This window comes from Plectropomus leopardus, chromosome 3, assembly GCF_026936395.1.
Source record: "Plectropomus leopardus strain MGB_pleo_1.0 chromosome 3, ASM2693639v1, whole genome shotgun sequence".
Classification (NCBI taxonomy): Eukaryota; Metazoa; Chordata; class Actinopteri; order Perciformes; family Serranidae; genus Plectropomus; species Plectropomus leopardus.
In genome coordinates, this window is record NC_142178.1 from 21,774,652 (window position 1) to 21,796,806 (window position 22,155).

Sequence of the window (22,155 nt, forward strand, 5' to 3'; positions counted from 1 at the left end):
GATGTCCAGGTAGGCATCAATCACAACCAATAACATCAGTTATTGTCATTTATTGTTTGATTTTTAATGTCAAAAACAGTGATGAAATGTGCAGATGTAACAAACTTTGTAGCATGATAAAATGTTTTTCCCTTGTGTCCTGTTTTTACTTAAAAGGCTGGATTCAGTGAGTCACTGGTCGAAAAGTGAAGCAGTCATCCCGACATCTATAAAAGAGCTTTATTTGACTCTGTAGAGGTTGATGTTGGTGTGACTTTGTCATGTAGACCCTTAAAAATAACACTTGTACTAATAAAACAGCACTTCTGCTAAGATGTGGTCTGAACAGGCGTTGGTACATATTGCACTGTGGGCTACACAATTTCTACAGATACTCCCCGTCTACTGCAAACTGTGCCAAAGTGTTGTCATAGCACATAAAAACTACCAATTGGGTGCAAAAAAAGAATCCACTTAACACCTCAAGAGACTCGTACTTCACCAGAAAATGTCATTTTCTGTTTGAATTCTGGTATAAACATAGACCGCGTCATAGTGCACCTGCATTAGAAATGATATTCCCCTGGCTTTTGTCTCTATCTGAGATGGGTGTTTGTGACATTACACACCGAGTAGTTCCAGATATTTCAGGACAAAAAGAGAAACGACAAAGACTAAAAGTTTTCCAGAGAAAAAGGAGCTGACACAAGCAGAGATACAAAGTGCGATAAAGAGGGAGAATACAGTGATAGTAAGTTTGGCCCATTGATTGTTGGGGTCTTGTTAATCCATAGAGATACCATAAATAGCCCAAAGTCAAGCCAGTGGGTGAGGAGGGGTGAGGACAGTGAGGCAGGGAGATGCAGGAGGAAAAGTATTGATCCAAAAACCCCAGGACATCCCAGGAGACCTACATCATGCTGACCAGGGCCTTACTGTTCGCCCTTCAGCAGGGGCACTGCAGCAAACACACACACACACACACCCACACACACGCACACACACACACAGAGAGAGAGAAAGAGAGAGGAATAATGCACCAAACACAAACTGAGAGGCTCATTTCCCTCACATGCATCAGGCACCTCCCAACATAGTGGCTGTTTGGAGAGCAAACAGATTTTTTTGTGTTGTATTGATCAACTTCTTAGGCGAACAGGACTGATGTCGGCTTTCTGAAAGTTTACTTGGCAGCCTGCTAACAAAAGTGACTCTGTATGACTGAGTGTGTCTGTCTGTGTGTGTGTGTGTGTGTGTGTGTGTGTGTGAGAGAAAGACAGCTGAATTATAAAAATTTTCATCCAAATGCACGACTGCCCATTAAGACATAATTTGCAGATGAAGCAGGAATCGAGGGCATTTTCCAATCACACCCAAACTAAATTTATGGATAACAACAATAGAACATATTCTTGAAATGGAAAAAAAACTAAAACTTTCTCAATCAGAGGCCAGTTTAAGAAATGGAACAAATTATATCCAAACAGCAGCGTACATGAAATGACACTCTGCATTAGACAGGTATGAATTAACACATCCCATCCAGCCACACACACACACACACACACTTTCCCACTTTTAAAATGTATTTCTTTTTTTTTAAAGCTTTAATGTTGTTGTTTTTGTTATTATTAATAAAGATGAGGGTGATAACTACTTTATCCTTTCTTATTTTTGTATGGTTGCTTGCCTTTATGTATGAAGCTTTAATTTACACAAAAAGCATAAAAACATGTAATGACTTGTGCAAAATATTTGGGAGATGTTAAAAGAAACACTGCAATTAAGTACCTAAAAAACAGACAATCTTGGAGACAATCCCAACTGTTTTGAGTTTTTTTTTTTTTAAAGAAAACTTTCTGAACCTACTTTGGTGGTTTCCTCTCAAACTAAGTCCGGTACCAGACTCCACTGTTGAAAAATATATTGTTTCCATTGCTGCAAGTGAGAGTGCTGCAGTGGCTGAATTGATCACAGCTGGAGGAAAATGAGAAAATATATAGCCTACAGAAGTTTTAGTATATTCAGATTTGTTCTAAATGTGCACAGAGAAGTTACAGCTTTTATTGTGGTAGTCTATGAGTTACATGGTGTCAAATTTGTTTCAAGGACAACTAAGCTAAAAAGTTGAAAAAATAGACAGCCAGAGGACACAGACCTGAGGTAGTGGCTATACCAACTCAAATTCAACGAGTGCAAACCGCAGCCTCGGTAGTCTGATCCCAGATCTCCCAAAACTTCCTGTGGCTGCTGTTACACAAATTAGACCCAGTCTGCTGTGACTGAAGGTCCGTGTCTGGAGCTTCTGCCCTACTGGTGTTGCAGTCCACAGTGACAGGTTGTGGAGTGGCAGGTCCACGATGAGCGTTAGCTCGCTACTTCTTGTCTTATTGGTGGTCTGATAAACACAGAGAACGGGACAAGGGGCTGAGCGAATCAAGTTGGATCAATTTTACCTATTTTAAATTACAAAAAAAAATACGATCAGTAAGTGGAGGGCAGTTTTGATATTGTTGTATTCTGAAAGTATCAGTTCAGGAGATAAGCATATTGACCCAGCCGCAGGATCAACACTCTTTTGGACATATTTCTCATATTATTTGTTACTGTAAGGGATTTGCTTGCTACAGAACTATGCAGTGCAGAGAATTATACACTGCTGAGTTCTGTACTCATGCTGTACTCGCTGGGGTGTATCTAACACACACACACACACACACACACACACACACACACATCTCACTAAGCTCCTCATTAAGCAAATAAAAGGTCACACTGTAGGTGGGCGAAGGTGTGTGTGTGTGTGTGTGTGTGTGTGTGTGTGTGTGTGCAAGTGTGTGTGAACATGTGCATGTGTATGAGCTGTTCTACTCGTGTGATATTATTATATTGTATATAACTGTGACTGTGAATGTACTGTAATATTAAAAAGAGATTATCTTGGCCCTGTTTGAGGATTTTCTCCAAAAGCAATTGTTGTGCAAGCTGCTTGATCCATATTAACCCTTTGTGAGCAACTACAGGTTTGTGCAGTTTAGGCTCACTGCCACAAGCATGGTTACAAAAATGCACATCCCAAAGATGTACAGCACAACAAAAAGGATAACATACAACCAAGCTGAGTTAGCCTTTACAGTGATGCTCCACAATGGGTCCAATCAGCATTCACACCTGGGTCAAATGACTCTGCAGTTGACAGTTTTTATCGCCTCCAGCTCTGATCAACTTTGAGGGCAACGCCCGGGTGAACACGGTAATTTCAGCTCCTTAACTGGTGAGATGCAATGATGCACTGTCACTGATTAATGTGCTTAAAGCAGTTTAAGCTGTGCTTAAATATTGTTCAAAATTAGTCTGCACCGAGTTTGAAAGAGAGACTGAATAAGTAAGAGATAAATAAAAAGAAACCACTGAAAAGTACTCAAACACCTCAGTTCTTGCTGCTGTCTACTGTTTACCTGTTCTCCTGCCTGTCCGTAACATCACACAGACACACCAATAAGACATCACACACGCACGCACACACACGCACACACATACAGGCCAGCTGACAGAGGCAGACTCGCTCTCCCATGATGAGTTCAGTGGCAGTGGGAATACAGCCAATCGCTCATATTTAGCAGATTTACCCGTGTTTAGAAAACCAGTGCACACTCGCTAACTTTAGTTGGACAGTGGTATGTGTTTAAAGTTCTCTACACCCTGACTCTTGGGAGTGGCCTGGGGTTGCATGGGCCACTCCTGAAATCTGACTGGCCGCCACAGGTGCCACCCCATTATGACTGGGTATCTGCCCAGTTAGTCTGAAGTGTTTGACAAGTAAAGTACATTTTTGTTCAAAGGTGCATTCGGTCTTAAACCTGAGAGGCAGTAATGTACCAGAATGTTGAAAAGTTCATACAGGTTTATTTATTTAAATTTTTTGGTGCTTTAAATTTGTTGGCAATATATACTTGCTATTCTACTATTTACTCTCGAAGGAATCATTTCTTTAATTAAGTATGGAAGCATTATTTTACATTTGTGTGGTTTCACTCTGTTGTGTTGTGACTGGTGGGTCTACTTTTCTTTTAAACTCAACTATAAACAGGAATGTAAGACACTGCAATGTAAGTAATTAAAGTAGGTATGAGTATTGGAGACAAAATTGGTAAATTAAAGCTATGCCGATGGCATTAAACATATACAGTATATCATAAGAAATCATCCAACATTTATTCCTGGTCATACTGGGCTGAATCATGCTACAAATGGTTTGAGGAGTTTGAGGAGAAGTTAACCACATCTACCAATGGAGGAATCTGAAAACTCACATCACTTTAAGTAGTACTTGATTTATGGTTTTCTCTGTGGGTATTTAAGATGGCATTTGGCATAAGTAAGAAGTTGCAATGTGAAGAGATGTAGGAGTCAGTCATTTAATTAGTCAGAAATGTACTTTCTCTACACAAAAGAATAAGAAAAATGTTGAAGCTCAGTCCAAGTTCTTAAAGTTCACCCCACCTCCTGCACATGTGTGTGTTACAGCGAGAGAGAGAGAGAGAGAAAGAAGACGGGGTCCTTGGGACCTCTGTGACATAAGATGAAACAATCGCAAACAAAAGAGCATACAATGTGTGTGTGTTTACAGATTCGGACAGGCAAAGTTTCTTCAAGCATGAACGCAGCTAATTACCAATGACAGAGCAGTAAGGAGAACCACTGGACATCTGAAACAACCTGTAAATAAAGCCCAGACTGGTCATAAACAAAACCAACTAACAGGGTAATACTGTCAGTTCCTAAAAAGAACTATTTATCTTTATATTTATGAAACATAAATCACCTTTAATCAAACTGTGTCCTGTCGTAGACAAGAGCACATCAGAGGGGCCCGTTGAGGAGCGCACCCCAAAATATAATTCTGAATTAAAATGACAATTTTTTGAGTAATAGCAAAAATAAAGGTGAAAAGATTATTTAAAATAAAAAGGTCATTAAGTTACTTTACAAAACACAAAAGAAATCTCTTAGTTTGTCATTGAAATTTATATCAGACGTAATTGTAATACTCAGTGAAAAGATCATCTCTAACTTCAAGAGCACACACTCTATGAGTCTTTTACCACATAAACTGAAGGGGATAACAGGCAAAGAAATGTTTGGTATGAGATGAAATAACAATATCATATGACACACACACGCACACACGCACACACAGAGATAGAGAGAGAGCTGGTGTAACCTCCTAATCACATTACTGTGACACTGAGATTCCTCTCCAGCAGGTCATGGCTTTGGCCAGACATTGTGACGCGACGCGATCATGGCTCCATTTAACCATCAGTGCAGTGTGTCCTGGGTGTGCACCTGGGGGGGGGCTGGCGGGCAACAGGCTCATACATTAATCAGATCAAATGAGAGATTTATACCAGAGAACAATTACGTTGTGAGGATGGCCGACAGTCCTGCTTTCTAAATATCCTCCAGTCTGTACATCAGGTTCAACTGCATAGCCGCACTCATTAGAGAACTGTTTAACTTTCACTTTAACCTTTTGAAACCTGAGCAAATTAGCTTTATTTCTTTCAAAAACATAGGGAGAAGGCAACGAGCAACTGCCCCAAAAATGAGCAAGAAATTAGTAAAATAGTTACAAGAAAATTACTTGAAAATGCACCAGAAAAGCTCAAAATAAATAAAACTATTACCTCAAACAAGTGCTAAAAACTAATTTAATTTAGATATTTAATCATATTTTTCCATCACAATTTTTTTAACATTATTTTTGAGGCTTTTCGCTTTATTTTATAACACAACTTTAGTGTGAAGGGAGGAGAGAGGGGGATGACATGCAATAAAAGGCTGGATTCAAACCCACAGCCACTGCAGCAAGGATGAAGCCTCTGTTCATGGGGTGCCCGTTCTACCAACTAAGCTACTGGGCGCCCCAAGGATTTTAAATATAAAATTATTATAACTCTGAATATAATTTTCAGGAAAAGGTTCCCTGTTTTTTATTTTTGGATAACTGTCTAGTTATCCTCCCTTCTCTCTTAAAACTTATTTTTTGGTAATGTTCTTGTCACCTTTTATTACTTTCTTGCAACTTGTGGGACATTTCTCACCAAGCTGCTCACTGCCTTTGCCCCAATGTTTTAGTAAGAAATTACCGACGTTAATACAGACGTATTTGTATTTCCTCATCTCTGTGACTGGGAGACTTTTAAACTGCAGTAAAAAGTGGTATAGAGTCAATATAATCCTCAAAACACCATTTTCACTGACTATTTCTGCTAACTAACAATAAACATATGTTATAACGTGATACTTATACTTATAAATTATCACGTTACAGTGTGAAAATATCATGTTATAACAATGAACGTATGACGTTATAACGTAATACTGATCCGTACTTTTATATTCTTGAGTGGCAGCAATACGCTCCCATAACAGGCAAGCATTTCCTACAAGGAAACGAGTGAATTTGCAGTTCATTCTCACTGCTCTAATATCATTCATATTTTCTTTAGGTGCTGACACAAAACATAGCTTGGTTCCTTGAAAGATGTTTTGCCTTGAATCATGTGACTCTAAAAGTGACAGCCAGGTAGACTAATGACCCACATATGACCTCAACAGCTTGAAAGGTTCCTACTGGGCTTGGGCAGTATCTACTTTTTTCATACCTTCATACCGTCCTGGAATTTCACCGGGGTATACGGTATATGACAGTATCAGACAGTGCTCACACATGCAGTGTGGCCTGGGCATAACCTCCAGGGCACGTGATGCAAACTTTATGTACAACATCCTCAGTAAAGCCTCTCTGGTATGACGTTAATAGTAAGATGAGAGTCTGTATTTTGACTGTATTTATAATCAAACTCAGGATTTCTAAATATCCTGGTGCACCATAACACCTTGATACAGCCGATGCCCCGTTCCTACAGAGGCTAAATGTCTGGGACTCCCCATAATTCTCTGTAAAGTAAAGAGGTATTTTGGATAAAAGGTGAAGGTAAGTTCACGTCTAGATAACTGCACAAGCAATACCGTCTCTGCACATTTGCACGACAAACACAGTAAGGCTTGCTTCTTGCTGAAATATCAACCTAGTGGACATTGCTAGGAGTATGTGGTTGTGCATCATGTGGTGTCAGGTGGCTTTATTTTTTGACCAAAGCTCGGTTCCTACAATACTAGGGACAGCTGAAAAAAAAAAAGTTTGACTGTGAAGGTTTTTCCTCAGGCAATAACGGGTGTATGCGAATCATTTTGCTGCTATAAATACCATCAGGAAAAGCTAGGTGACATAAAAGCAGCCAGACATTTAATAATTGAGCAATGCGTGGCAGGTGGGTGGAGTGATGGCGGTGCTGACTCATGGCTTCTGCAGCTCCGGAACAATGATGCTCCAAAACAAACAGTCGGCTCTCAGCGCGGCCGCAGAGTTTGTGCTGAGGCGGGAATCCTGAAGACGACTTCGGAAGCTCAGTGGCAGGAGCACTCTGCTCGGGAAAATCCTGTTTAATATAATATGAGTGAGACCGCTCGTCCTCTGGCTCACACACAGCCACTGTGTCAAACACACACACATACACACATTGCTCTAGTTTCCTTCCTACTGAGGGATGGGGGAAGGGGTGAACAGTAGCTGCAGCTCACTGTCACGACATGGTGGGTTTCACTCTGATTGAAAAACTCAAAAACCCACATGCAGTATACATGGGTACACACACATTTAGCCATTTACGGTACACCTGATGCGCTGATAGAATACAAGAGCGTTGGTTAAACTTACATCAGAAAGAGCTGTTTGAACACCCGCGGTCACTTCAATGCCAGCTGAATCCCAAAAGACCAAAATACTTGGAAAGTGTTATTTCTTTTTTCTCACATATCTGGAGCTCATACAGTGCTGGGCGGCACCGGTTTATTCTATATACCGGTTCTAAATCTGCTTATGATATGAATATTTCATACACCATCATACCGACACATGGCTGAGACTCTGGCTACCACACTTAAGCAGGGAAATTACCGCAGGGAGCGCCTGTGGTGACAAGCAAGGCTGCATACTGAGACGGGATTGTTATTAACTGCATACCCTTCTTACTAAGGGTTATCTTTGTAACCTAAAAATTAATAACCCACAACTTACTTTCCAAGTAGCCCACAAACAGCCAGACACACAACATCATGTGGCACATGAACAACTCATTAGACTGAAATTGTACATTTGCAAAATTACTCTGCTGAAGGGCATGCTGGGTGCAGCTTGCTAGCTAGCTAGTTAGGGTAACAGCCTCTCATTAGCTGAGAGAGCCTCTGCTGCTTCAGTGCATTCAAGATCAGAGAAGAGAGATGACAGATAAAAAAAGAGACCGAAGATGCACCAGATGAGCGCCATAAGAGAGGAGATGTGTCTACTGTGTGGAAACTTTTTGTTTTAAAAAGATCATATTTCCGTGTGTTTGAAGAAAAAACACAGCAGAGTTTACCTCTAGCATTAGTCTGTAGGTGTACAATTTTTGGACACCATAGTTACTGCTGAAGTTGAAGACAACTGAGAAACAAAACTAGAAAATACTCCTGCTTCCCTTACGTCAGCAGTGTGGCAACATGTTGCCTTCTCTGTGAGTGACGGTGTCTAAACAACAAATGTGTCTCAAAAGTCTGCAGGCTAAGCTACTGAGGTGAGAGGTGAGGAAACCCAAACTGTTATATATTACCCTCTGCTATGTACAAGCCATTGTTTTTGTGTTTAATGGTTTGTTCAACTGACTGGTGAAATAAAATATTATAGTCATATCACGCTTGATAGCTTGCAACCTCCCTTTTTAAAAAACAGTTTGAAAACGTAAATGATAGTTGTCAGGGCTCAACACTTGATAGTCCAACAGTGGCAATTCAGTGCTGAAAAAAATGTTGAAATCAGAAACACCCCCAGACAAGCGTGCTACAATCCATCAGCCACTTATCAACACAAAAGCTGTGGTGTGAAAGCTACAATGATATCTGTAAGTTACCCGTGATAGTGTTGTTGTGAATATGAATAATGAGTTTTAACGCATCTTTTCAGTGGTTACAAGTGCACAGCTGATAGGTAAGTGGTTCGTTTACATGATGTGACGGAGTTCCATTTTAACAGATGCAGTTTGGACAGAAAGCGTTCGATGTAACACGATGTGGTACAATGTGGCGCGACAGTCTGACGCTCAGATCCAGTTAGAGCACAGTGTGACCTGACATCCAGCTCATCTGCCTGTCACTGAGGTGTTAGTTACAGCTTATCAGGTATGGTAAACATTTTATTCTATGTATTTTAACTCCTACACTGTGTACAAATATATGTCTAAAGCCCTTCTCGTGTCAGTGGACGCACTAAATGTCTTGCAGCTGAAAAAAATCCTAGGGAAAACACTACAGAGGTACCAAACATTTGTATATTTTTAAGCTCCCCTTAAATTAGTCAAAAGATGCTTTCAGGGTATTTTAAACTTTGGAGTTATTGCATTGTTATCACAACTATTTCGAAAGCCATAAAATACAGCCTAAAATGTCTGCTTTACAACATACTTCTACACAAACCACTGTGCAATTTAAAGTTTTCAGACACACAAACAGCAAAATGCACCAATGTGTTCATCAAGGTGCCTCAGACCCTACAAAGGTTGAAACCACTCAAATGGAAGCACAGCAACTAGACTGAAAATGTTTGGATACAGATCACTCTACAACTAAATTTCAAACACGTGCAGTAATATGCAGTCAGCATTAATCTGTATGACAGAATGAATTTCAGTCAACGTAAACTACTTCATGTAGGCAGCTGGGTGGAGATCGTCCCTGAAGTGGAAGGTCCTGGTTCAAGCTCCACATGGAAACTGTGATGTAACTATTCATGTTACTTAAGCGCTCATAAACTCGACACTAAATCACTGTCAACTATTTTACCTGACTTGGCTCTCCGACCCCCGTGTGGAGACAAGAAAATAATTACTGCAGTCAAGCTACATCATAGACAGAGAGGTTCAGATTGTCCAAGATGAGAATAAAAACACTTCTCTCGATTTTTGAAGTTGCTTTGAAATCATAATGTTAATCTTTTTGTTTTGTTTCCACAATTATTGCTGCATGAACTCTTACTGTAAATCCTGTTATCTGTGTTCAGGGACGTACACCCATGTGAACACATACATTATGTATTGTACTATACGGCATGCTCCTGTGACACTCCACTATTGTATTTGAAGAACAGGCAGTTAGTCTCCCGGGTCACTCCTGAAGAAATGACCCACAGCTTCACTCGGACATCGTGGTTTGTTTAGCTTTCACTCCGTTTGTGTGAGCATTTTATGAGAACAGTGATTTGGAAGGAAGCATGAATGACTCTTGAGTGAGCGTACGAGCTCGTGCACGTCCCTACGAGTGTTTATGTGCGTGCGCGTGTGTGTGTCATCTCCAGCTGAGTAGCAGGATGCAGACAACCAGGAAGAGATAAGCGCGGGTGAATGGAGGGAGCTCTGCGTGTGTGTGTGCGTAGTGAGTGTGTACGTCTGTGTACATGTGTGTGTTCGCGCAGGGAAATCACTTCACAAAGGCCTGGAAGTGTGTGTTCTCCTGTCTACCAGTGCGGGACTCGGAGGAGATAAGCAGACAGCCAAATATTCCCCTTGTGTTTTAACAGCAAAAACAGGAGGCGGAATACCAACCTCTCAGACCGATGCCACAGGGTCAGGCCTGGAATGGGCCGCGCTTCCATTCTTACAAGCCGCACACACGCAGGAACACACAGTCACCAACTCTTTACACACTGACAACAAAATCAGTCCATGTTAGTGGTGCTAATAAGATTTTTCTTCTTTATTGATTCATCTGTTTATTATTTTATCAATTTATGTATGGATATGAAAGAAAGACTGTAAACTTGTGCATGTATGTACACGTTTAGAGTCCAATTGGTGCATTTATGTGTGCATATCTGTGTATATATTTAAATGTGAGAGGTTTATGTGCATCAATATGTGTATGTAGATGTTGGGAAGATACACACAGATTTATCCTATTTTTACTGTAATTATTTTTTCCCCTTTGGGTGGAAGGAGTGGGTCCATTTTGGAGATCTAGATGTAGTTGTGTAAATGTAAGATGCTAAGGAGGATTGTTTGTAAACACACTAGTAAAAGTGAAAGTTAAAGCCAACCCCACATTCACTCTCGTGTGGTGTTTCACCTCACTATTTATGAAGTATTTTTCAGTGCTGTGCCTCTTGGATGCCTGCAGCTTATGGTTTTGGCACCTGGTTGCTACCTTGTTATAAAGCCCCGACCTCACCTGAAGGCTGTGAGGGTACATACCAATAAACTCCAAAAATAAGAAGAAGAAAAAAAAGAAAGACACAGGCAGATGGCAAAGTCTCTTCAGAAAAATTCACCTCTTTAAAAGTGGCTCATAAGTGATGAATGGGAAGGATTACTTCCAGGGTTTACCACACATTCATTCATGAAAAAATAAAACATCTACTCATCATTTACTAGTGCTATTGAAATATATATATACATACATACATATGTATGTATATACATATATATACACTGTGGTTGTTGTGCTGGGTCTAACAGTTTGCATTCACTCACTCTGCACTCTGCTTCTCCTCTCATCCATCAATCTGATCAGCTCTAACCGGATCACCTGATCGATTATCCACGCCACAACTCAAACTGCTGCTGAGTGACAAAAACAACTCATGATGCGTTTTACCTGCGCTGCGTTCACAGACCCAAAATGACATCCAAATTTAGAGTGGGGGCCACAGAATGAAAAAAGGGGAAATGCACACAAGATTAAAAAGAAGAGGAGTTTTTAAATAACATCTACACTGTGTCACTCACTCAGAGAGAATACAAAAGTTGCATTGACACTGAAAACCTATGTAGGCCTACTTTTTTCCTATACAGAAAACTGATGAGGAATCAATAAGAGAATTGATAAAGAATCAGACCTCTAAGAAGAATCAATAACAAAAAATGGTATCACTAAATTCTTATCAATAACTCTCCCTAAATGCAATAAAAGTACCTCATTCAGAAGCTTGTCAGATATAAGAGAATGTAAGAGGAGGACGGAGATGAAATGAACATTAGAGACTGCATGAATGCATATAAAGCTCATGGAAGGAGGTGAAGAGATGAAGATTTGATCTAGGTGGTGTTGTCATATCCACCTAGTTTTGAAAATGCTACAAGTAAGATAAAACATTTAAGGCTTTAAAACTAGAGTTTTGAAATCTGTCACATAACATGTTGTTCGGTAGCTAAAGGAAATGTCAGTGCTGTTCTTTGGTTGTTTGTAGAAACAAACACTGCACTTCCACTACATGCATACCATGTAAATGTGAGTCCAGAGGGACATTTGCCGCATGTTGCCCCCCTTCCATCTCTATTCCCAACTTATTGGTTGCTCTCAGTTATCAAGTGTCAAATATCTAATAAAGGCAAAAAAATTCCTTAAAAACTAAAATAAAAATATAAAAATTCAGTAAAACGTGCGCACATGATTTTCACTAAATAGAAACTGAAACTCCTTTAGGGAAAACGTGACGCTTGTGTATGTGATTGCTGTGAGAAATTAAAGCATGAAAGTATGAATGAATTCTTTATGTATACTGATATTTCTAGCAAATAAAAACATTGCCTGTGTTTTCTCACTCAGTTATTTTAACCTGCAAGAGTTGCTCAGTTACTCAAACATATGTAGACTGACTGTCTCCCTGTAACCTGCCGGGCTTCAATCCAAATACACACACACACACACACACACACACCCACACACACACACACACACCGTGTCAGCATAACTAAAAACCACAAAGTCATGTGATTGCAGTATCAACATAAAATCACTCACACAGAGATCAGTGTAACGTGCACATAAAAACACACTCACACACAAACATACACTGGCCAGTATCCAGGGTTGTCAGGTTTGTGTATTTGGTATGTGAGGAATGTGTGTTGGTCAGCGTGTGGACGCTCAGTGTTCTGGGTGGAGCTCTTATCAGTCCAACATGTCATCACAGACAACATTAAGGCCGCAGAAGTGCAATTAAAGCACATATGAACATGTGTACGTGTACACAAGCACATCTGTGCATACACACACAGTCAGACGGGTGTAACAAAAACAAGACTCAAGACAAAGACGATGCAACATCTCTCTTGCAACAAGAGGGGAGAGGCTCAGATTCCTCCACCTGCTCTGTAGGATTTATGCTGGTACTGAGGGAGGGTTAACAAACAACAGTAATCCTGCTCTTTGAGCTTTACTACATGGTCTGGATAAAGAGTGGTGATTGTAAAAGAGCATTTTCTAATCTTGATGCAGTTTCATATTCGATACTAAGCATGGGCAATAAAACGATAACGATAAATATGTCAGTGTAATTTCCCTCGATAGTGATATAGCAAATATTCAAAAATGCTCCACAATATCACACCACCCCATAGAGGGGGGCAGTAATGCACCTTGAATGCCAGTTACGGCCTCCCATTAATCAGGAGAAGAAGACTGAGCAGCAGCAGGAGGAGAGGAAGAAGACAACGAGCCCGGGGGACTGACCTTCTTCACACATCAATGGGACCAGCTAAACAGCCACCTTTAATCTCACAACAATCTTTAGCACGTGTATTAAGTTATTTATAGTCTGATTGTTTTGACCATGAATAACGTCACACCGTGACGTGAATTCACCACATAATGTTCTAATCTAATGCTAATGGTGCGTTAGCAAGTCAATGTGAATGACTAACTAGTTATTCCATGTGATTAAAGGTAACGTGAATAAAACTTTCAAACATTAGCACGTCTGTAATACCGATTTCTGTGTTGTTCATGTCAGACATTTTCATTGCTACTTCGATGTTCATCTTTTGCTATTTTTTGATTGAGAAATGTCAGAAATTACGGACTGTGGGCACAAAACTTGTGCAGAAAACACTAATAATGGTTGGTATTTTTGTCTTTTGTCTTTGTCTTCCACTGTCAGTTGAAACACTTACAAAAGTTTTAAACCCATCTGTCCAAAGAGTCTGACATGCTGCTGATCAGAAGTAAGTTTTCTGTCTATATTTTCATTGTATTACTAAATAACATTATTTTGATTATAATTGTTTTTATCTACCTCTGATTTGTAAAATGTTCTGCTGTTGGGAAAACATTGTCATGTACTGATAATAGAAAACAGTTTAAACTACAGTTAACAGTATCGTTTCCTCAACTTTCACTCAAGTGCAAAAACCCGGCCTTTAAACTTGAAAGAAATAATGATTTGGCTTTTTTGGTAGATAGGTATCGATAACGACCAATATGAAATTTTTTATTGTGATAACATTTCTAGCTATATTGCCCAGTCCTGTTCGATACCGTTTTTGACAGTGAGGACATACAAGTTATTTTTTTTTATTAACAGATAAATATGACAATGCATGAAGACGCCTTCAATTTTCTTGGTTGGTAGCAGAGAACAGCAGAATAAAGCGCAGCTGGTACCAGTGTATCGACATCACGTAAAATGACTATTGAAATCGTTTCACACATTCAGAAACGATATCCATCAATAAATCAATATTTTTGATTTTGATATTTTCTGCTGTGAGGGTGCAAGGACAGAGGGATGTTGTTTGCTGTAACGCCCTCTAAGGCAGATTGTGATTTGTGATATTGGGCTTTATAGAATTAAAGTTAATAGTGGTACAGCCCTTTGAGGTATGCTTTGTTATTGGGCTATAATTAACTTTGACTTAACCTGACTAATTTTTGAAGCACTTTTGAAGCACTTTTATGAGTTATTGTGCTATATAAATACACTGGCCTTTCCTTTCCTATTGTAACACACTCTGTTAAATGTAAACTAAAGGAAGATGTTCCAAAAAAAAGTACCATGCAAATATTATTACTAAACTCAGGTATCATATGCAACGCAAATTTCTTAAATTATTAAGACGACAATAAGTGGATGGACCGGACGCCATTAAATACTGCCATATGAGACATATAATAAGAGACGGAGAGACAGAAGGGACTGCATAAAATCTTAAGTGAATCTCCAGCTTTGTGTCTTAAACATGAGTTCATTTGGGTGGAGCACACCAAGGCACATAATAAAGACACCAGGCATGACACACACCTATAAAAGCTATAATATTCTGTGGGGAAAACTTAATGTGTAAACCACACTTTAAATCTGTGACAACAAAATGCTGATACAACTGAAAAATGCATTTATGATCAATTTGTATAAAAGTTCCATTTTTCATTATATGCATTGTCTACTGTCTGTGAGACCCAATGTGGTTTCACTGTTGCTCCACAGCAGCTCCCAGATCATTAAAGGTCCAACAAAATTTTTATCACACTGTGTGTGTGTGTGTGTGTGTGTGTGCGTGTGTGAGAGAAAGAAAGAGAAAGCGAGAGAGAATCACCGCCTGTTTTGGTACAGTTAAATCCAGCTGTTTCTCATCTTCCTTGATGGTTGATTTAACATCTGGATGCGCGCGCAAACACCCCCAGACGCGTACTTGCATGCACATCCACAGCCTGTCCATATATAATGCACCTACATTTACGGCCACAATCAGAGCCCAACTTCTGCTCACAGGTGATGCGCGCACTGAATGTGTGCGCGTGCATTTCAGGAGAACACGGGCTGAGCAGGACCGTCACCGGGCTGCACGTGGCATCCACTCGCGGGATCAACGCCGAGGGATCACAACTGTCGCTTGTGTATCATTGGGAAAAGGGGGCATCTGGACAAGGGTGCATACACACATACGCACACACAGCCGCTGTCATCTCTCATACACACATACACACGTGCCACCTCAGAGCCACTGAGTTCAAAGAGGTCGGATCATCGCGACCAAATACTTATTTTTAGTGGGTTTTTTTTCTTTTTACGAATACAGATCGGAAAAAAGTAAATAATAATAATAATAATACTCACCAGCTTTGCACGGGTCTTTATAGTCAATGGTCTCCGCTCTCTCCTCTTCATAATAATCATAGTCTGGCTCCTCGTAGTCGAAACAGTTACAAATAGTCACTTTGCCCCAGAAAGTCAAGCCGGCAAGCATCAGCGTGATCCAGCGCATCTTAGCGGCCAGTGCCGAGGGCACTCGGTCCATCTGAAGACTGAAATTACCGGATAAAGGCCTTTCTGCTCTGCTGTTAGGAGATGGTCAATCCACTCTCCAAAGAAAACATCGACGGCAGGAATTTAACGGGTCATTGTGAAGCTCGCTCCTCTCTCTGACAGTCCGATTGTGGGAACTGTAGGCTGCCGTAAGTTACTCTGCCTGGTTCTCCTCCATGGTAAAAGTACACTGTGGTGTGCGTCTGTTAGTCAGCAAAGTGTCCGCTGAGGAGCTCCGCTGTCCGCTGTGGCTTCGCAGGTGAGGCTGCTGTGGGGAGAAAAATGAGAGAAAGACGCGGTGAGTGGCTCAGGAGTGGATGATCTCTGAGCGCAAAGACGCACGGCGGTGTGTCTGCTGCTGCTCACACAAGAAACATCCGCTTCGCATATTTCCAACCAGCACTGACTGTCTCACACTCTCGCGTAGTGCAACCTCTCTTCCCCCCCCCCTCTCTCTCTCCTCTCTCTCTCTCTCTCTCTCCTGTGTCCGGTAGTGGTGCTGTCACCCTCAACCCGAGTCAGCGCACCGCCCACACACACATACACAAACACACACGCGCGCGCTGCGCTGTTCGACCCAAGTGGTGCAGAACCAAAACTTTCTTTGTCCTCATTTGTCCCTATTCACTGGGCATTTGCTGCCGTTTTCATATGCAAAGACTCTCTCTCCATCTCCCGCTCACAAACACGCACTCAAAGCAGAAAAAGCGCACACATTTCACTGTAATAAATAAACTTCAGGGACTCCTTTCTCATCTTAGCGCGGTGACAGTGCAGGAAGCGCGCACTGCTCTTTACAGGTCATTTGACCTTTACTCACAGAGATCCATAAAATACAGTGAGCTTACTGTAAAAAACCGGTAGCGGTAAAAGTAACAAGGCGGCTACAAATTGGTCTGTGGGTTTTAGTATCCATCACCCGGTGCATAGTGGGTGTTATCTGGTTATTTAGAGGCAGGTGCCAAGTAGGTGACAGCCAAACCATAAATGCCCAGAGGTAGCTATAGGCTATAGTCTGGGCTGCCTTTATGATCATGACAAGTGTACTTCCTCTCCTCATTTTCTGTCCTAGAAAGAGACAAATGGAAAAAGATCAGAGGTAAGATTAATTGCAATTAAAGACAATTTAGCTCAATTAGGGCTTGCGCTTAAAAAGAGGCGCGCATCAGCACGTTGAACACCATCTGTCTGGCAGAAAAGATCGATTTACTGAGTACAGTAGCATGACACACAGTGCAAACTTGTAAGGAAATACAGCCTGAAATACACGAGTGATCATTAAGAGGCAAAATGCTAATTATATTGGTGATGGGGAAATGTTTTTCAGTCTCGGAAAAATACAAACAATTTCTACTTAAAATTTTATTAACTATTTTGCGTTTCATGTCTATCCATATTTTTACTGTAAACCCTGCAAAATTGGAAAATGTTTTGATCCATCTGTGCCATGGAGTACAATAAACCACGTAGCCTATAGATAGATGTGTCTGTCAATCTGTCATTCAGCTTTGATGTCTCCTCTAATCGGTCATAAACACTAACCTTGCAGCAGTAGGTCGGTCAACAACAGATGAACCGAGTTCAGGTGGGTTCACGATCCTCCACTGCATCACTGACACCCACAACAAGTGCAGTAAAGGACCCTTTTTTCTGTGTTTGTGTGTGTGTGAAACCAAAGATGCTTTAAAAATAACATTTATCACCAGTTAAACTTCTTTTCCCTCAATTTTGCACGCACTGTAAAGTTGTCAACAACCATCCCATAATCTCCCCAGTGCAACCTATACACGCACACACACGGCAGACACAAGCAGTAAAAATAAAACAGCAGCAGTTGTTGACAGACAGTGCAGCCTGTGAACACCTTGCCAAGGTAAATCCTCCTGAGACGAGTTCACCCTGCGTCTCCACAGCTTACCTGCTGCTGCGTTTACCTGTTCGGGGCGCGTCGGTTTGCTGCGGCGTCACGAAGCGACCCATCATGCTTCTAATGCAGGAGTTAGGTCTCAGGAGTCTCAGGGTCCTCCGGTGTCACTCAGTACCGGCGGTTCCGAACGTGCCCGTCTCCCCCCATTTATTACCGGGAGATTACCGGAGCGCTGTCTCTGCTGCTCCCGACTAATCCTGCCCTCGGGGAGAGGTAGCGACGCGCTGACGTCACTCTATCAATCCAGCCGCAAGCTGTCCACTACACACGCCCCGAGGCATGGACACAAATCCCCTGAAGGCTGCGCGCACACACACACACACACACACACACACACACACACACACACATACACACACACACATACACACACACACACACACACACAGAGAGAGAGAGAGAGAGAGAGAGTTTAGTTGGTGTAAATCAGGGATACTCAGTTTGCTTTGCTTGAGGGCCACTTTTGCAAAATGAGCTGAAGCCAGGGGCCAGTCGCAGCAGCCCCATACATGTTGCAAGGATTTTAAGATGTTTCTAAGATTTTAGGATGATTCTAGGATTTTAGGACGATTCTAGGATTTTTGGACATTTCTAGGATTTTAGGACATTTCTTGGATTTTAGTACGATTTGGGACATTTGATGATTCTAGGATGATTCTAGGATTTTAGGACATCTCTAGGATTTTAGGACATTTCGGATTTTAGGACAATTCTAGGATTTTAGAATGTTCGAGTTTTACGATGATTCTAGGATTTAAGGACATTTCTAGGATTTTTGCACATTTCAAGTACTTTAGGAGGTTTCTGGGAGTTTATGATGATGCTAGGATGTCAGGACATTTCTAGGATTTTAGAACATCAGGGACTTAGTTAGGACCTGTGTCTGGGACTCCGGGGGATCCTCCACTAGCACTTTTTCATAAACTCTATTTTGATACTGTTTTTTGCCCTCTGGTAGGGCAACACTCACTGCCTTTGAGCCTTCACGTTAAAGAAGGCAGATGCTGATTACTGACCTTTAAAACAGGATGAAGCATCAGAATATGTGGGATCTTAAATACATGTGAAATCGACTCAATCAAAAACTGTTAATGCAGTGTTTCAAAAGGTCCAGTGTGGAAGATTCAGGGTGATTTAGCGGCATCTAGAGGTATGCAGATTTCAACCAGCTGAAACTTCCCCAGGTTAGAATCCCTCCAGTGTTCATCGTTCAGGAGGGTTTTACCAGGAGCGTCATTATCCCCATAGTTTTTTTCTCTCCAAAACAAACAGACAAGGCGAATAAAATGTGTAAAAACACAAAATAAAGCAGTTTTACATTACAAATCAGTGTTTGTCCTACACTGTCCAGCACATTGAAGATAGACTGCTTGCCCAGAATCTGATACTGTTCACGTTTGCTCACATTTTTCTATAAATTCAGATTAGGACATTCTGGAGGTTTTAAACAGGAGTCGAATTATCCAGACGTCTTCCCTGATACCACTGCCATCAGGGCGTCATAACATTTTGACTAACTGCTGTTCAAAAGCCTTTATACCCCCTGCAACTTTAAATTCTCTGTAAATGTTTTTTTTTTTAATTGATTTTATTGTTTTATTTATTTTATTGATGATAAAACTTAACTTTTGTTCTATTTATAGCAAGCTGTTCAAACAAACTGCCCCTGGTGGGATCAATAAAGTTGTCTCAATCTAACTCTATTACTCTATTAACTCTATTAATTAATCAACTGTAAAAAAAAAGAAAAAAAAGAAAAAAGACATTTCTATAAGAATGTAATTCTGAGATACACTTCTTGCAGTAAGGTAGTGTTTCAGTGTAACTACTTTTGTGGTAGCATGTCCAATTTATGTCTTCTCTCCATAATAAAGTTATCTTAACTAAATTACCAAAACTTGGGCCACCGCATGGACAAACCTCAATACAACTTTATGTGTGTGTGTTTCTGTGTGTGTCTGTGGTCTGGATTTCCCTCCTGAGTAATTGCTGATGAACACTAAGGCAGGCATTGAGTGGTGTTTGGGCCCCTCCAACCACTTACTGCACCTCTGTGTGGTTGCCATCCAACCGATCTATTCAGCAAAATGCTTCCTTCTTAAATAGGATCCAGCTATTGAGATTAATGCTGTGTGCAGGTATTTGTGTCCCTATTTAAAGCATTTATTGATCAGTGCATCTCTGAAACTCTGTGAAAGTACCACGCCAGCATTCTGACCCAGCACACTGACCACCACCACCCCTCCCTGATGTATGTGTGCACACACACACAGACACACACACACATACACATACAGACACACACACACACACACACACACACTCTCACACTAGAAGGAACCCTCAATCTGAGCAGCAGCCCCTCGAGACTCCCCCAAGTGCTGTGGTCTGCAGGTATTGAAGCACTATTATTAGCTTTGTTTTCCTCAAACACACTTTCCCATCAATACTATATGCAGTAGCTCAACTCCACAAGGTTCGCACTGTACTTGTTTAACTTTGAGGGAACATACTCGGCCCCCAAATATGTATTTTGAATATAAAACACTAACATCAATTTTATAGTTTGTCAAAGATTGAGATTAATCAGCTGTGGTTATCTTAACATCAGTAGGTGGTGACCAATTTTCACTGCAGAGAAACTGTATCAAAACATTTACAGAGAGTTCTCGAACCACAACCACAGCATAGTCCTCTTCTCTGGTACTCATCCAAATCAGTGGTGGCTGCATGGTGACTGAAAAAACTGAGGAGGACAGGAGGAAAACTAATCCACAGACTTGTCTCAAATTTCTTACATTCAACAAGGTTGAAGTTAGGCAGTAAAAAAATGCCTGACAAAATGTATTAAAAATAATACTACAGGCTCTGGATGGCAATAAACCCTGTGTGGATGTGTCACTCCAGCCTGTGCAACAGTCCATTCTCCATATTGGGATCCAGTCCCGAGTGCGCAGAGTGCAGCAGCATGTCGGGCCACCTCGTGCCACTGTAGTTCACCATAAAATATTAATTTTTCATTTTTGGTTTTGAAGTAGTGTGCAATTTACGTGTTTTAATTTCTTTTTTAATATGCTACTGTATGAATCTATTGCTTTACACATACAATACAGTAAGGTTGACAAAAAAATACTACTACTACTACTAAAAATTAGTATTGGATATGATACTCGTTTGCAACAGTATCTATACCAGCAGTGCCTTTTTTGCCTACTCAGTGACACACAACTACACACTCTCTCACACACTCTCACACACACACACACGCACACACACACACACACACACACAGAGTAGGCCCACAGTCACTCCCCTCACTAGCAGATGAATACATTAGTTCTTGTCCACAACACTGTCAGCTCGGCTGTGTCGCCAGTTGACACCAGGTCTTTATGAGAAATACAGAGAAGTTAGTAAAGTTCCCGTTTTAACATTATTGAGGCATTAAACATTTACCAAAAATTTTAACCTGACCCGCAGCACACATTAATGTTAGCTGTTTTGGAATGATTAACATTTACACATAACTTTCCGTCATTTTTCGCATTGTATCAAAAATGGTATCAAGTATGGAGTATTTTTCTGGGTATCATATCGAGTTACAAGGAACCTTAATAACATTTATTTTTCTTGTCTCACTTTTTCAAACAAACCCATTTCAAACTTTGTTCAAACATAAATTCAGCTAGCCGGCATACATGAAGAGAGATTGAATGCACAAGTGATGGTTAAAAAAAAAAAAAAAAAGTCACAAACTGACACATTAGAGCTACATTACATCGTCAGCTCCAGAAAATACTGTATACATGCCGTTATGTTAGATTATATGAATAGCTATCCATGAAAGATTGCTGCAACAATTTCATCACAAACAACAAGATTCTCTTTTTTCTAATTCCATGACTTTTCCAGACCTGGAAAAAGTGATTGTGAAAATCCATGATTTTTCCAGGTTTTTTATGACCATGGGAACCCTGTAATTAGTAAAGATGAAAAGGCAGAATATGATCCTTTCATTTTCTAGTAATAGTTGTCTCGTGTATTTAAGCTGCAGCGCTTGGTGTAGACAAAG

The 22,155-nt window shown here is 40.7% G+C and overlaps 1 protein-coding gene across 1 annotated transcript in view; it reads right to left on the minus strand.

Moving 5' to 3' along the window:
* The window catches only part of tll1 (tolloid-like 1), a 70,568-nt gene that overhangs the window by 40,686 nt on the left and 7,727 nt on the right, over nt 1–22,155 (minus strand). Inside the window, exons 3-4 of the mRNA XM_042485480.2 lie at nt 18,091–18,384; nt 15,968–16,424 (exon numbers count right to left, since the gene is read on the minus strand). Coding sequence (XP_042341414.1) covers nt 15,968–16,148 — 181 coding nt within the window. The 5' untranslated portion in view covers nt 16,149–16,424; nt 18,091–18,384. The remainder of the gene's footprint in view (nt 1–15,967; nt 16,425–18,090; nt 18,385–22,155) is intronic.